The 16,087-nt window shown below is 38.4% G+C and overlaps 1 protein-coding gene across 1 annotated transcript in view; it reads right to left on the bottom strand.

Annotated features, from left to right (window-relative positions):
• MARCHF1 (membrane associated ring-CH-type finger 1) overlaps positions 1-16,087 on the bottom strand; it is a 217,163-nt gene that overhangs the window by 67,550 nt on the left and 133,526 nt on the right. Inside the window, exon 5 of the mRNA XM_069976179.1 lies at positions 15,366-15,546. Coding sequence (XP_069832280.1) covers positions 15,366-15,546 — 181 coding nt within the window. The remainder of the gene's footprint in view (positions 1-15,365; positions 15,547-16,087) is intronic.

Below are 16,087 nucleotides of genomic sequence, written 5' to 3'. Positions count from 1 at the left end.
AAGAAGATCATACGAAGCAAATCGCCATCGTGGTCTGCTCATGTTACATACATATTTTGCTCTGCATTGTGCTGCAGATTCACCGTACTTGACTGAACATGGTGAAGTCGACAGTAAAACTCCATAGCAAATCAACAACAGCAGGAAAAAGAATTTTGTTGCAAATTTGAAAATCTGCAAAATGATCATATTTCTACGTGGCAAAATCTGCAACCTGTGAATAAGATTTGTAAACTCTCATCCACTACTATTACCTGAACATATCTGCAGGTTATATCTGTGGAAATATTGTCTGTCCCATGTGAATTCTCCAAAATGTATTTGTGAAACTAGATTATCAGCATCTGGGAGAGCCTGAACATAGGAGATGGGAGTATGCTGCCATCTAGTGGAGCAAAAATGAAATGTAGGACTTGCTCCTGTCCTTTCCCTAAGAGCATGCAGGATAGAATGACAAGACAAAACCACATTTTGTACAATATTTGATAACTGCTTTTTTATTTTTTTTTATTTTAAAGCCTTTTTAAAAACATTATTTTAGAATAATATCCCTTTTCTCTGACTATATAGACTACACCTATGTTTCCTCTCTGGCTCGGTTTGAGTAATAGCTAGGTGTTCACCTTGAAAATAAAGATTTTCCAGATCGATCTAATAATGATCATGAGAGCAGTGGATTCTTCATTAACAGCAAGCATTCAGTGATAACACATGAACTTGGACAATGAAATGCTTCTGTGTTGCTGACAAGGTTAACAAGATTCTTGTGTGGACTATTGAATAAGCAATAACCTACACATGTCAGGCTGGTGATGAGTAAAAGACATATGTTAACGTGTTGCACGTCTTAAAGTGTTGAAATGCTGCCAAACTCTATGTGACCACAGATGTAGCACTAATGAATTTGTCATTAATATTATTCTTTTCTACATGCCAAGTCACAATATATACAAGATTACCAATATTGTTAGGTCAGTTATTTCTGTAAAACAATTGAATGATTGATAGATAGATAGATAGATAGATAGATAGATAGATAGATAGATAGTTGAGTCATAGACTTAGAGGAGAAGTCTAGATGGGCAGGAAAGAAACTTACCCACAGGGGGTGGGGGAACATAATAAAAACAGATTGCTTACCGGTCCCCATGCTCGTGCTGTGCCAAATCACCGGGCTCCCGTACCCTGTCAAACTACATCATGACTCGACTGACATGTCACAAATGGTGGGATCTAGCCCGCTTAGCCGATCAGTGACTGCAGTGGTGTTTCAGCCGAGTCACTGACTGGCTGAGGAGGGCATCCGTCAGTCGGGTCATACCATAGTTGCAGGGGAGCTAGGAATACAATCTAGGAGCGGGACTGCCTAGGCACCAGGAGGGGTAAATATATTGTAGCCTCCTTATTGTCTTCCCCCAGCCTCAAAATACCCTCCACTCCCTCTGATGAACTTCTCCTTTAAAGGGAACCTGTCACCCCCCGTGCCGGGGTGACAGGCTCCCGACCCCCCGTTAGAGCTCCCTATACTCACTTAATCCCGCCGGGTCCCGCTTCTGGAGGTGGTCGGGTGATGAAGATCTCAGCCACTTCAGCCCGGCGCGCGCTGAGAGATGAGTCCAACACCCATAGAGAATGACAGAAGAGTCCAGCGCTCCGTCATTCTCTATGGGTGTTGGACTCATCTCTCAGCGCGTGCGCCGGGCTGCAGCGACTGAGATCTCCGTCACCCGACCACCTCCAGAAGCGGGACCCGGCGGGATTAGGTGAGTATAGGGGGCTCTAACGGGGGGTCGGGAGCCTGTCACCCCGGCACGGGGGGTGACAGGTTCCCTTTAAAGGGTACCTGTCATTATAATTTTTTAAATCTAAATCAACAAATCAACAGTAGATGTAGTTTATCAGGTTGAAAGAAGACAAGAGTCCCTAGGTTGAACCTGATGGACTCTTGTCTTCTTAATATGTTAGCACCTGGGCTGGTCCCGAGGTGCTGACAGTGTAGTGAAGGCGCATGTTCCTTAATGTATGCAGTACCTTTTTTTTAGCCATAGGTGCATAGTTTTTTTAAAATTCTTGCCTGTAACTGCAGGGAGGCACTTAGGCACGTATCACCACCGCTTCCTCCTCCCTCTTTGCTGCCCGATGCCCTGATAACGTTGCTGGCAAGGGTCACGCGCTGACTTGGCAGTATACCCATAGTTGCGCTGCTCATCTGCGCTCCAGTGCATGCGCTATTCGGGACGCAGGAGCACGCAATACATGAGAGATCCAGGGCGCATGTGCATACTGGTAAGTCGGCGCGCGGCCCTTGCTAGCAACGTCATCAGGAAGCAGGAGGCCGGGCCGGGCCTAGCTGCGGCACGAATGCCTCACCACTACAAAAACATGGAAGAATAAAAAAAAAAAAACTACTGCACCGACGGCTAAAAGAAAGGTACTGCATACATTCAGGAACATGCGCCTTCACTACACTGTCAGCACCTCGGGACCAGCCCAGGTGCTGACAGATTCCCTTTAAATATGTTACTATGTTACTATGTGATATCAAGCAAGTTTGAAATTTATCATCACTTTCATTTTTTTTTTCAGTTACCACACTTTGAAACAAAGCTATACTTACCAGAAATCCAGGTCCAGTCTCCTAAAGGAAGATTTTTTAGTCCTGTGCTAGTTGAAAAAAAGAGACCAAACATAGGAGGTCTCGGTCATCTGAGTGCTCACAGAAGCCAGTCATTTGATAAATGGTTGCATTGAACTCTATACTAGCCAGGACTTCCTGCATACAAGACCTTCAGGAGACTGGGCCTGAATTTCAATTAAGTATAGCTTTTTTTTAAAGCAATTATACCTTAAAAAAAAAAAAAAAGCTAGTGCCCATTTAAAATTGTATGCCTATCTTAGCTAATATAGTTAAACTTAAAGGAGTTGTAAAGTTAAATACTTTTGATTCATCTTAAATGAATTAATTAATTTTGCAAACTATATATACTACGTAAAAATATGTACTGCAGTCATACATATATGTGTGTGTGTGTGTTTGTGTCTGTGCATTATAATGACTGGTGTGCTGCGCACATTTGCCAGATATTTGAACTTGAATAAGTGCAAAAATGTATTCCTTTATCAAACAAGGCAAACAGTGCAGCACAGCAAAATAGGAAACAGCGACATTTCCACCATCTCACATGATCTGTGATCGTGTGAGACGGTGGAAACATCGATGTTTGCTACTTTGCTGTGCTGCACTGTTGGCCTTGTTTGTTGAAGGAATACATTTTTGCCTTAATTAAAGTTCATCGGGAGTGCTGTTGGAATCCTTTTGAATATTTAGTCTGATCGTGGTCAAGATCATCCGGCTGGCACCCACCTGCACATCAAGCTCTAAGTAGTGCTGCTTCATATCCTGTTGGATAGATAGATAGATAGATAGATAGATAGATAGATAGATAGATAGATAGATAGATAGATAGATAGATGCTATGATGTGTCATGATTTTACAGTAACTACTGTGACAGTCAGGTACATTTAACCTGCACAGAATTCCCTTCTCCATCAGCAGATGAAGTATTTCTCAGTCCTTTACAATCTGACAATGAGCTGGCCATAGTGCTGTAATATCACTGTATCCAGTCCTTGGGAGATGAGATGCTGAAGATATAAGCAGCTATCAATAATAAGGAAGGGTTCATGCTGCACATGCTGTATTTATAGACTGTTGCTGCCATCTGCCTAGCCTCAGCTTTACTGCAACTCCATACTGATCATTTTATTGTGTTGAAATATATGCAAAACCTAATAGCTGACTAACTATAAAGTAGAGGTGCTAAAGCAAGACAACTAATTTCAAACATATTATCAGTTGATTCTGCAAAAGGATAAATACATTTGCTCTTACTATTACTACATATTACTGCATTTCCTTTCTTTATGTTTTGCAAATATCATGCCCACTTATATATTCTTATGCTAAAAGGGTATGAAAGGTTATGCCAAGGGGGATATACGTTACAAAAAAAGCTTGCAAGATAAAGAGGTAAAACTAATTTCCTGTATAGAGCAGAATATCAAAAATGTCATTCTATCTTAGGACTGTCAGGGCAAACAGAAACTTTAATGGGATTCTAAACATTTTTCTTAAATGGGTAATACAAAAACACAAAAAAACACAGCTCCAGGCCTGCCTGACACTGATGATTGCTTAATGTAGTACTGTACATAAGTACTGAATTTATCCCTTTGAGTAACCATGTTATTACTCATACAAGTCTCCTAGAGGGACCACAAAAGTGTGTAAAAAAATGCAGATTACTATTAAAATATCATATTCCTGATCTCGCACGATAAAATGAGTAAATGCAAAACTCATACCGCAGAAATTTTTTTTTTATAAAAAAATGATCAAAAAGTTAATTATATGCAAGTATGGTACAGATAAAAACTACATACATTGGCACAAAAATTAAGTGCTCAAGTTACATAAATTGGGTATTTTTGTGGTCGTACCTACTTGACAAATATAGATAACATGTCAGTTTTACAACATGGCAAAAGGAAGTACCCCATCCTCCACACAAATTTCAAGTTTTTTTTTTTTTTTTCACTATGATAGCATATTTTATAAAAATGAAGAGTATGATTAGAAAACACAACTTGTTCCCCAGTGGCATATTAAAAAGTAACTTTTATTAGTTTTATTAAAATATTATATTAATTAAATTGTGTACTGAAGTAATTATAACTAATATTAAGCCATGTTCACACAACGTAAGTTTTGAATACACTCCGGCCGGGATCCCTAGCGGCCGCACCAAAAACTGACATGTAAGTTTTGTGCGGCCGCTATTTATTGAATAGCGGCAGCACAAGCCTGACAAGTCACACAATGGAGAGTGCGGCACGGATGCGCAATTCAGCACAAAGGAAGATCATCCAGCCAGTACTGCAGTACTGGCCACGATGATCTTCACAAACACCGGCCGGGTCACAGAATGGTCAGTGTTTTATGCCGTGTGAACATAGCCTTATACTGCATATTGTTGTGCAGAGAGGCTGTTACTAGCAATGAAGTAAAACAGAGCATATGCTCCGGTACTGTGTGTCTTTAGACAGTAACGCTAATGATAGTGATGAGAAACTGAGGCCTCTGATATCCTAGCTATGGAGGCTGATCAGGCTCTGCCCTCAAGCAGTGTCTGATCTGCTATGCCTATTAGTGTAACACTGACAGGCATAATACAATGCAGTGCACTAGGAAATATCTTTTAATCTACATGAACTAGCTTCGGGACAACCTAATATTTGAAATAAAGTCTGCAAGAGAGTGCAAACTGGTAAAAAAATGCTAGTTATGTTATATAATGGCTAGAAATAATACCAATCCTCATGTACATGCACCGGATTGCTTATCCTGCCTGAAACAAGAGATATTCTTTAAGTAAACATATTAAGAGTAAATCTAGATTGCTGCCACATTTTTACTGTAATGTAACACTTTGTAATTCTGGACATTGCTTGATCTGAGCTTCTGGAAGTATTTTCTTCTACAATAAATGGTATAAGATATTTTAATTAGAGACCATATAGTTAGGTTTGGGGGCACAGGTTAATTAGTATGTATGTACTATGCAGAGTGGGACTGATGAAATCCCAAAGCTCTTTGCACTATTTTTTCCCAATTGTAATAAAAATTAAGGCGTTTACTAACAATTCAATTAAAGGTATAGGTTTATTGACTCCCTTGTAAATTAGTCCTAGTGTCTGTGCGGTTCTATACATGTGATTGTTAGCTCTGCTGGTGACAGATTATTGACAGAAACTAATTATTTGTACACATCAAACACACTGATAGTGAAATAAATACAAATAACAGGAAATCGATTAATAAAAGTATTTAAAAACAATTCATAATTTATCCAAGTGCAGAGCCATTTGAGGGCTTGTTTCTTGGAGGACCAATCGTGCTTTGTAATGGCAGCCTTTATCTATATTATAAAAGTGAATATCTGGCTGTTTGTTTGTCCTTCTGTCTATCTGTGCTCTATAGACCCAAACCATTTGGCCCCACATTTGGCATGTAAGTACATAGGGTATACAGGAAGGACCTTGCTGGACATACTGTATACAGCACCCACTGTTATTCTCTATCAGCCATTATCACTGCCTGTCCTCTATAGGCATCCAAATGCCTGAAGTTTTTCCCCATATCAGTCAAATAAGTACATTGGGTGTCCAGAAAGATGTTGAACATACACAGCAGTTGCTTTCCATTGTTTTCTCTTATTAACCATTGTTATAGTCTGTCCTTTATAGGCATCCAAATGCTCAAACCATTCGATTTTGCCATCTGCAGAGTTGTGTGATGCCTCATTTTTGTACTGTGAGCCATTGTTTTTACGGAAGACTTTGGGTTGTCATGACAACTTACCAGCACCCTGCCAGCTCCACATACCCTGGCTGCCAAGCAACTGTAAAATGTTATAATGGTGGTCAATAAGGGAATAACAATTCTACAGTGCTTTGTGGAAAGTGCCCCTATGTCTTTTCAGTGTAAACTTTAAAAATGATACGTGAACAGTACAGGCTTGGCTGATCAAGGCTAGATATTAAGAGGCAGTTTTCTTTGCTAACAATAGTTTTATCACCCACTTTAGTTGTCTTCCATGTTCTTCTAAGCCTTTTGTTGTTGCCTAACTCACCAATGTTTTCCTTTTTTTAGCCTAGATTTTTTTTCAGCCTTATAATTGCCTCCTTAAAGAGAATGTCGAGATCTGGTATGGTTTCTGTATAAGGTAATGAAGTATTTTGGTGCACTGGAGGCAGGCCCAGTGCACCGATATCTCCTCCCCTGGGTGTTAATTCCTGATCTTCAGTCTGAGCAAAGGGGCATTTACACTGACAACTTGTTACACCACATATTGGGGTCCAAACAGTTTCAATAAATAGCTACAAAATGTGAGTTCAAAACCCTAATTTGAATGGAGTAACAGACCGCACTACATCACAGAACTGCATCTCCGTCAGTTGTCCAATTACTTTAGAGGGACTATGTTAAGACGTGGTGGTATACAAAAGCTAGATTACAGTATGGAAGCAGGTGTCAATATCCCAATTTTTTTTTCGTCGGTAAGGTGGTTTACACTATTTACAAATGGCAAACAAGAACCTCATTATATTTGTGGGAAATTTTTTTAGCAGTTGGGGGTGCTGCTTTTAACTTTTAACTACATGTCAGTAGTGGATCTGTATCTTGCCATTGTGGTGAGCTGTTGCATTTTTGTGTTTTTTGTGTGTTTACAATTTCAGCCATAGCAACACGCTCCTGCCTAGTGTGAATGGGGATCTAGGAGAGCTGACCAGGTTTATCTTTTTTTCTTTGTTCCAGATGGGGGGAGTGGCTGCCTCTACCCATCCCACCCAGGTGGTGTAATTACTTTTGCTGGTATAAGACGGATCTTGTATGCCCAGAGCATAGGCGTATTATGTAGAGGCCAGAGTACAGTGTAGGTCCAGCCTGGCATGGGGCCACCACAGTTGGTGGGGTGGTTGTGGGAATTTTTTTTAGCAGTTGGGTGGGGGGCTGCTTTTAACTATTTTTATGTCTGTAGTGGGTCTGTATCTTGCCATTGCGGTGAGCTGTTTCATTTTTGTGTTTTTTTGTGTGTATGTAAAGATGTGGTGGTATACAAAGGCTAGATTACAGTATGGAAGCAGGTGTCAATATCCAATATTCACATTTTTTTTTTTACCCAAATTTATATATGTTGTATAGATTACAACTTAATGCCCAGAGTATAAATAATAAGGGGCATACGTATCAATGTGTTTGCACTGTTTTGTTAGCTAATACTGCATTTTTGCACATATTTTTTTTTTATTCATGCAATTTATGAAGGCAAGTAAGCTAGATTTCACCTGTTTTAGTCATGTTCACCATTTCTCAATTCTTGTGATTTATCATGTGCAATTTCATATTTTATTTTTTTTTTGCATATAAAATTGTGCAGCGGTCCATTGTTACCCTAGCATACTTTTTAAGCCAAGCTGTTTAAGAGGAAAAATGATCAAGGCACTTGCTCCTAATGATGAAGATTTTGCGCAGCCCATAAAAAGTACCACTTGCACAAAAAAAGAGCTGCACATGATACATATCCCCCTACTACTTATTACATTGTTCTTCCATGAGGCAACTGCAACTGTGATTGTTACATGGTGTTGTGGCTGGGTGCATTATATGATTATTCAGTACATGACAAATACAGTGTATTGAATTTAGTTGTTTAAAAAAAAAAAATCAAATTCAAATATATATATATATATATATATATATATATATATATATATATATATGTATGAAGAATAAAATTTTCTAATTCAAATATATCATATATATATATATATATATATATATATATATAGAATAAAGTTCCTGTAATGAATTATTCTAAAAACGACAAAGGTTTAGAACACTAGAGGGTGCAATGGTATTTCACAAAAAATCCTTCATAGAAAAACATGAAACTTTTCTAAAAGGTGTAATTTTCTCAGCATAAATATACAGTAGAGCAATTATGAAAATGCATGGATTACATACTTTACACATTCAAGAATTTTGTTAGGTAAGCGAGGTGTGAGAAGACAAGGGGGGTTGGTGGGACTGGATTAATTGGATACCTCAGAAAATCAATGAGAAAGACGAGTTTACATTTATGTTACCTTAGATAGGGACTAGTTTAGTTGAGCTTTGCAGCAAAATGGCATTATTTAGCAAATACTGCAGATCACAACCTTTTGCACACCTTGTTGAACAAACGGGAGAAATTATTAATACTGTAGCTGGCATACGCCATGAAAAAGGCACAAACCATGGGATTTGTGCAAAAACCTGCACCTTTGTGGCTGCAGGGGATCGGGGTAGGTGAGTATCATTTTTTTTTTTTATTACACTACTCTCAGATATATATTTAAAAAAAAAAAAAAAAAATATATATATATATATATATATATATATATATATATATATATTCTTGGACAACCCGTTAACATTAGAAAATCTATTTTGCATATTACATTTTCTTTCTGCAATATTCCTGGTATAACATATGTTTATCTTATAGATCTAGTTAAACCAGGCTTCTTTGTATAATAATCAAAAATATGTTTCTGTTTAATCAGTCTTCTCTGTTTCTCTTCCACATGAGCCAGAAGAAAGGTTTATCAGTAGCACAGTATGTTATCAATGTATGTAGGTTCATTCTTCAATACCAAGGATTCGGGATATAAATTATATGTGTGTAGTAAAATTTCTGTTAACGTTATCAAAGCAGTATAATGCAAATTATATTCTGTGTACCATTAAAGATAATAGGGAACATACTGTATCATTGAAACCAGTTGCCAAGGCAACTGTGACAGTATCTACATCTGCCATACTGTCACTTCAAGGGCAGCAAGTGTAGACTTTGTTATGATAATAGGAGTTTTACTTTACATGACATGATAACTATCAAACATAACTCATTTGAATTTGTACACTGACTGTATTTGAAGATCTCTAAAGTAAATCACAGCATTCTCCTAAGATGATACAAGTAAAGGGAAATGTTATTTCATTTTACAAGATAGTGTTCAGAGTATTAAGAAATAGAAATCCTATAGTAGCATCTACTGTAGCGATGCTTTGGTCACCAGAGGAGAATGTGTAAAGAGTTTTATATTCCCATTTACGTTCTGACACAGTATGATGACAGTTTTAGAATATTTAGTGCTCACTTATGACAATGACAATGACAATGAGTATGGTATTACTCAGTTATCAATTTAGGAGCACAAAAAGCAAATATATTAAGAAAAGTGATGTGTCAGGGGAGAAAATGCATTCTCTGTCAGTTCATGCTGTCCTTTCTAAGGGTAGTATAAACTAGTAACAGAATCAGCTCAGAATGATGTATCACTAACATTGTTCTGTGCAGCTGATATGGAGAAATATCCTCCTGAATAACAAGAATATTGACCACTGCACAGTTGTCCTCTCCATTATATGTGTGCGCTCAGCAGCACTTGATATTCATAAGCACTATCTCCCTCTGCCCACGACCTCTGATTGGCAGTTGTCTATCTATACTGTGTATATATACTCTGTATAGGCAGACAGCTGTCAATCAGCAGCAGGAAGGCGAAGGGAGTGGCACAGCATGAAGTCCATTCTTCTGCATATCCGGAGAACAGCTGAATTTTTGTGTCCCAGCATTCCAGGAGCCCTAACTTTTTTTGTACTTTTCTGTAACAGTGTGGTGGCTTATTGTTTTTTTACGGAATGAACTGTAGTTTTCATTGGGACTTTTCTGAAGTACATATGACTTTTTTATTTTGTTGGTGGGGAAGTGTAGGATGAAAAAACAACAATTCCACAGCAGTTTTTCACATTTTTAAAGGTCTTTTTTTACATTTGGTTGTTACTTTATTACATTTCTCAGGTTATAACAATTGCGCCAATACAAATATGTGAGATTTTGGGAACGAGGGGGGAATTGTAGATAGAATTAGGGCCCTTTCAATTAAGCGTAAAGAAATCTCTTTTATCTATAAACATCTTCTGAGTAAAAAAGAAAAAAGAGGTAGAAGTCGGAAGTTGAAGGAAATGGCAGGAAGAAATTGGTGCTGTATATGAGGAACAATAGAAGCAGATTTATTAAAGTATTTGAGGAGTATCTAAGCCGGGGAACCATCGTATGATACAATACAACTTACTACACAGGTTATATTACACTCCCATATAATAATTCAGATGCAGGTTTTGTACATATTGTATGGTCCTGTCCAGAATTAAACAGCTTTTGGAGATTTGTGCTTCAAGATATTAATAATAGAGGACGAATTGAAGTCCCCTGGTCATCGACAACTCTCATTGTAGGCAATCATGGTTAAGGTCAGCTTCACACGTATCGTACCGCAATGGATTTGCTGCTGCGTATCCGCAGCAGATTTGACTAAATAGATGAACACAGCATCAAATCCGCACTGTAAAATTTGCTGCGGATCTGCTGCAGATTTGATGATGCAAATTTGATGCGGTGTTCACTCATTTAGTCAAATCTGCTGCAGATCCGCAGCAGAAAATCCATTGCGAAACTGTACGTGTGAAGCTACCCTAAAGCACCTAGCAAGGTGCAAAAGAAAATACTGTAGGTAGGCTGCTATTCTACGCCAGCCTTACGATAGTTCGGAAATGGATGTCCCCACACCCCCCAAATAATCGAAAAATGTGAAGTTTATGTAAAGAATTATGAAATGTTTTATACATGAGTGTTTGTTTGATTTTTCTCTCCTTCAGCGACAGGAATGGGGGGAGGAGAGGGAAGGTATAAAAAATGTAATCAGTCACAAAATGTTTTTGTGACTGTATTTTATGGGATGTTTTTAGTACTAAATCTATTCGGAAATAAATTATAAAAAAGTTAGTTTTTTTAATTACAAAATTTTAAAAATTTGTTAATGAGAAAAAATTGGTTATTTTTGATAATTATTTATTTATTACTTTTTATTCACTAAATATTTATTTATTACTTTTATATTTATTACTTTTTATTTCTTATTTAATTTGTTCACACTTTTCAAATGACTTTTAGGGTGATTTTACACTGACCCGGCGATGTTTCTCTCCAGTACAGTAATAAAGCGGATCTTTAAACTGATCCTATTCATTTGAATGCAACAGTTCAGAGTGCACTGCAATTCAGTTGTGTCATCAGATTGCCAGACAACCCATACAGCAGAATGCATCTTGCAGCACACCCTGATAGTGAATGAAAAAGCATAGGACAACTGAGGACAGCTGATGCATTTTTGTGGTATCAGTTGTCATCAGTTTCTGGTAAAAGCCGGACGACCTAATGACAACCTAATGAATGTAAACCTATCATATGAGCTTCCTGTTGGGTCAGTCTGCGGCTTCTCTCTATTGTAATGGCCAAAAATATTTAATTCAGCCATGTCTGCAAAGATGTCCAAAACCTTTTATCTGTTCTTATGTGGCAGACCACTTACCCTCCAGTAGTGCTGAGCAAACTTGTCGAACTGGCCAGGTCTGATCATGTTCCCTGAACCTGAACACTCAACATTTGACTCCCTGCATCTGGCCATCATTGGGAATCCTCAAAAACATGGATACGGCCATAGGCTGTATACATGTTTTCCTTGCAGCCCTAGGGCTGCATCCAACTTATCCTGACATCTGGAGTCAAATGCAGAGTGTTCAGGTTAAGAGAACATTGCCAAGCCCAATCAGTTCACCAAGTTCACACAACACTACTCTCCAGCTCTAATATTTCAGTATTTCACACTCTATGGTTGCAGATTTGATGCACACAAGCTTTCTAGGTTACAGATCTATCTTTTCACAGAATTTTTTTAATAATGAAAATTTGGTTGTATTGCTACACATAGATACATTGTGTGACTTAGTATGCAGAACAATGTTTGAATGAAAAAATAACAAAAGAACATGTTTTATGGAGAAGAAATAATTGTCCCTTTCATTCTTAGTGATGAGTTACATCCCTTCCCGGCATAACTGTTATTGTACATATAACTCTCAAGACATTATTTACTTTATTTGTACTCTGCTCGCATTATTATAGATGACATGCTTTGTTGGTTTGACTAGTGTGATTGAATACTGATGCATAAGATCATTTATTATTCAGAATACATCAATACTGCATGAATGTGACAATGCCGATGACATCTATTTACAACATTGTGCAATACAAGGAAACAAATAAGCTTTTCAATAAAAGGCAAAACTATATTTATTTTACTGCTTGTGTTTGCAAAGTAGCAAAAAATTTGTAAAAAAAAAATTTAAAAAAGAGGAATGATAAAAATGTACATTTACTAAACTCTTAAGCTCCTTGAAATTCAAGTATTAGATACTTGTTTTCTGATGAGTCTCCTTATTTTACAGCTAGAGGTTGACTTCTGCTTCCTGGAGAAGATTTTGCTCCAGCACTAAAGTAGCACCATAATGCAGGTGAATGACATGACAATTTTTTTTTATCCTTCTTGCTTTCCATTCTCTATATGGGATAGAATTATTAAGGTCCTAGTATTGTATTCTAACTGATCAGAATAATGCAGAATGTGCTACTTAAGATTATAAGGGGCTTAAAAGGTAGATATATGATCATGGGGAGTCTAACCTTTGGGACCCTCTGTGATTTGAAGAACCGGAGTCCTGAGTCTTTAGTTGGAATGAAGTGGTGGTCATGTGTGCACACTGTCATTTTATTCACTTCAATTTTTGCATTTTCTTTTTTCTTTGATGCCTTCTATAGAAATTTTATTTTTCCACTTACGGAGCTATTTGGGGCATTATTTTTGTGTCACAATCTCTAATTTTTATAATTATCATATTTGTTTTCTGTTAGATAATGTAACAAACAAATCTGGAATGCTGACAATTTTTTTCTCTTTTCCTTTATGCTTTTCACCCTACTGGAATAGTATTGTCATGCTGCGGGGGCCCAATCGGACAGTGAGAGGACCTCCACTCCTGTCACTGTCACTTAAATGGTGTGATTGGCCGCATTTGAGGGGTAAAGGACAGGTGTCAGCATGATCGCTTCTGTCCATCATTATTGATAGGTACCTCACCTTCAAATGAGTTTACCTTCTGACCTCACTTTCTGACTGACTTTCACCCCTGGGACATATCTAGAACGTTTTGTCATAATTCCAATGGGGAACAGCTGCTATTTAGCTATTTTTAGTTATTGGTCCCAAATTCTTGACCACTCCAATGGCCACTGTAGCCAGCAAATGTTTCTCTTGATAAATAATAAAAAAAAAAAACATAGGCACCCGAAAGATCTTTGTAAATCTTCATATTTCTTGTTTAGGTAAATGGCAGGGATAGGTTTGATGTTAACCAGTTATATCACTAGTTATTTTATCAGTTTTAAAAATATGCCTTTGAATCTCTTTAAATTTAATTTTTATATTTGACTACTTTAGATACCTAACAGCCCATTCCAAATGACATAATTTTACTGCTCCTGTGTATTCTAGGGCATAATTGCATATAGCATAAAACAGGCATTTCCTGATAGTAGCCCTGGGGCCTTTAATAGACCTTCAATTGTCATGGCAACCCAACAGTAGACCCCTCCTTTTTTTAGATACTCTTATTACTATTGACTGCAGCATCTAAAAGATTAAACAGCTGGAATCAGAGCTGTCTCCTATCACACTACCTGCACCATCATTACCCTGTGCATGTATGGGGATTCGTTCACACTACGGAATTAACATGAAATCTCAAATGGAGTGTGTGTCATGGACTCCACTTGAAGTTTCATCTGTCCCGTTGATTCCATAGGATGTCTCACGCGTACTCTGCTATCCGCCCAAATAATTTAAATTCTGTGCCAATTTTGTAGTGTGGACGGACCCTGACAATACTTCTGTGCCAAAGATACAGCAATAACAGTGGTAATTTCTGGCCATGTGAGTACACACTTCTATTCAGTTGAAGAAAGTTAACTCCTTCTGTATTGTACATGTACATTTTTGTCATATGCTGTCTGAAGAAGTATGGTGCAAGTTTCAGAGCTTACTCCATACATGAGTGCTGGCCAACCTTCCCTGTCAAAGAGAGACATCAGAGATCAGTCCAGTTCTGGTCATTTCACTCTCTAGATGCTTCAGTCAATAGTGACTGTGGCATCTAGACAGTTTTTTCAAAATGTGCACTGCTTGTCATGATGCATTCATGACGATTGGGCCCTGCATTCACAGGGCCCAATCGGTTGGTTTAGCAGTCCAAGGCCTTTTGAAGCCTGCATTGAAATTGCTTATACTAAAATAAATGTAAAAAAATAAAAAAAGTTCTCCCTAATAAAAATGAAAAACACTTCCACTCATGTCACCATACTACAAGTCTCTTGAGGAAATTTGTGAAGCACTGAAGGTTGCATTTTGTAGTGCAGAGGGGACAGATGCAAATAAATTTATTCACAAAGTCCAGTTTTGAAAATGCTTTGAAAATTATTTTTTGCATTTGGCCCCTCTATACCCTTTGCGCCAGAGGGTCGGGGAGTGGAGGGGATGGGACAGAATTGGGTGCGCTGGCTCTGGATTCACTAAACTTATCATTTTTTACACTGGAAAATAAGGAAACCTACAACAGGTCTGAGCTGGTGCAGGCTTTACTTCAGGCGCACACAGTGCGCCTCTACATTCAGCTGCGAAGCATCGGCACTGCAGGGACATTTTTAAGCCTGGTGCAAAAAACGCTGGACTTAATAAATGTCCCCCTTGGTGTTCTCTACAGACTGATTAGTACAGGCTATGAATTTCATTATTTTCTCACCTTCCTTAAAGGCTTGAGCTTCGTCTCCATTACAAAATCATACTTGCAGAGTTCACAGCAACGTGTGTCTGAGCTTTTAATCCACTGATGTAGGCAGGCTTGATGTACAAATCTTAATGTTCCTGTACACCGACATGGTGTAATGAGGGGATTTTCCTCATCTCCCTCACAATGGCAGATTCTGAAAAAAATGCAACAGAATTAGTGTGTACTTTGAATAATGTCAGTACTAGGGCTACGAGGGCAGCACAACATATTGTAACCCTTTTACTTCTTACGTGGCTATTTCCTTTCATGAATCTGGATGAGTTAAGTTTGTCCTATTTATTGTAAAGTAAAGACACGTGTGCAGGTTAAAGGGAACCTGTCACCTGAAAAGAGAGGGAAGAGCCCACCCGACCCCCGGGGAGCTCCGAATACTTACCTCATCCTGCAAGTCCTGCTCCAGAAGCCAGCCCCTCCGTGGAGAAATCACGACCGACGGCCTGCGCACATGATATGTAAATGAGAAGAGATGAGTCCGACGTCCATAGGAAATCACTGGAGCAGTGATTTCCTATAGATGTCGGACTCATCTCTTCTCATTTACATACCGCACACACAAACCATTGGGTGGCGATTTCTCTGCAGCGGGAACGGCTTCTGGAGAGGGAATGAGGTAAGTATCCCTGGCTCCACCGAGGGGTTGGGCGGGCTCTTCCCTCTCTTCTCAGGCGACAGGT

Source organism: Dendropsophus ebraccatus, chromosome 7 (assembly GCF_027789765.1).
Source record: "Dendropsophus ebraccatus isolate aDenEbr1 chromosome 7, aDenEbr1.pat, whole genome shotgun sequence".
Lineage (NCBI taxonomy): Eukaryota > Metazoa > Chordata > Amphibia > Anura > Hylidae > Dendropsophus > Dendropsophus ebraccatus.
This window is presented reverse-complemented; position numbering and strand designations above follow the sequence as displayed.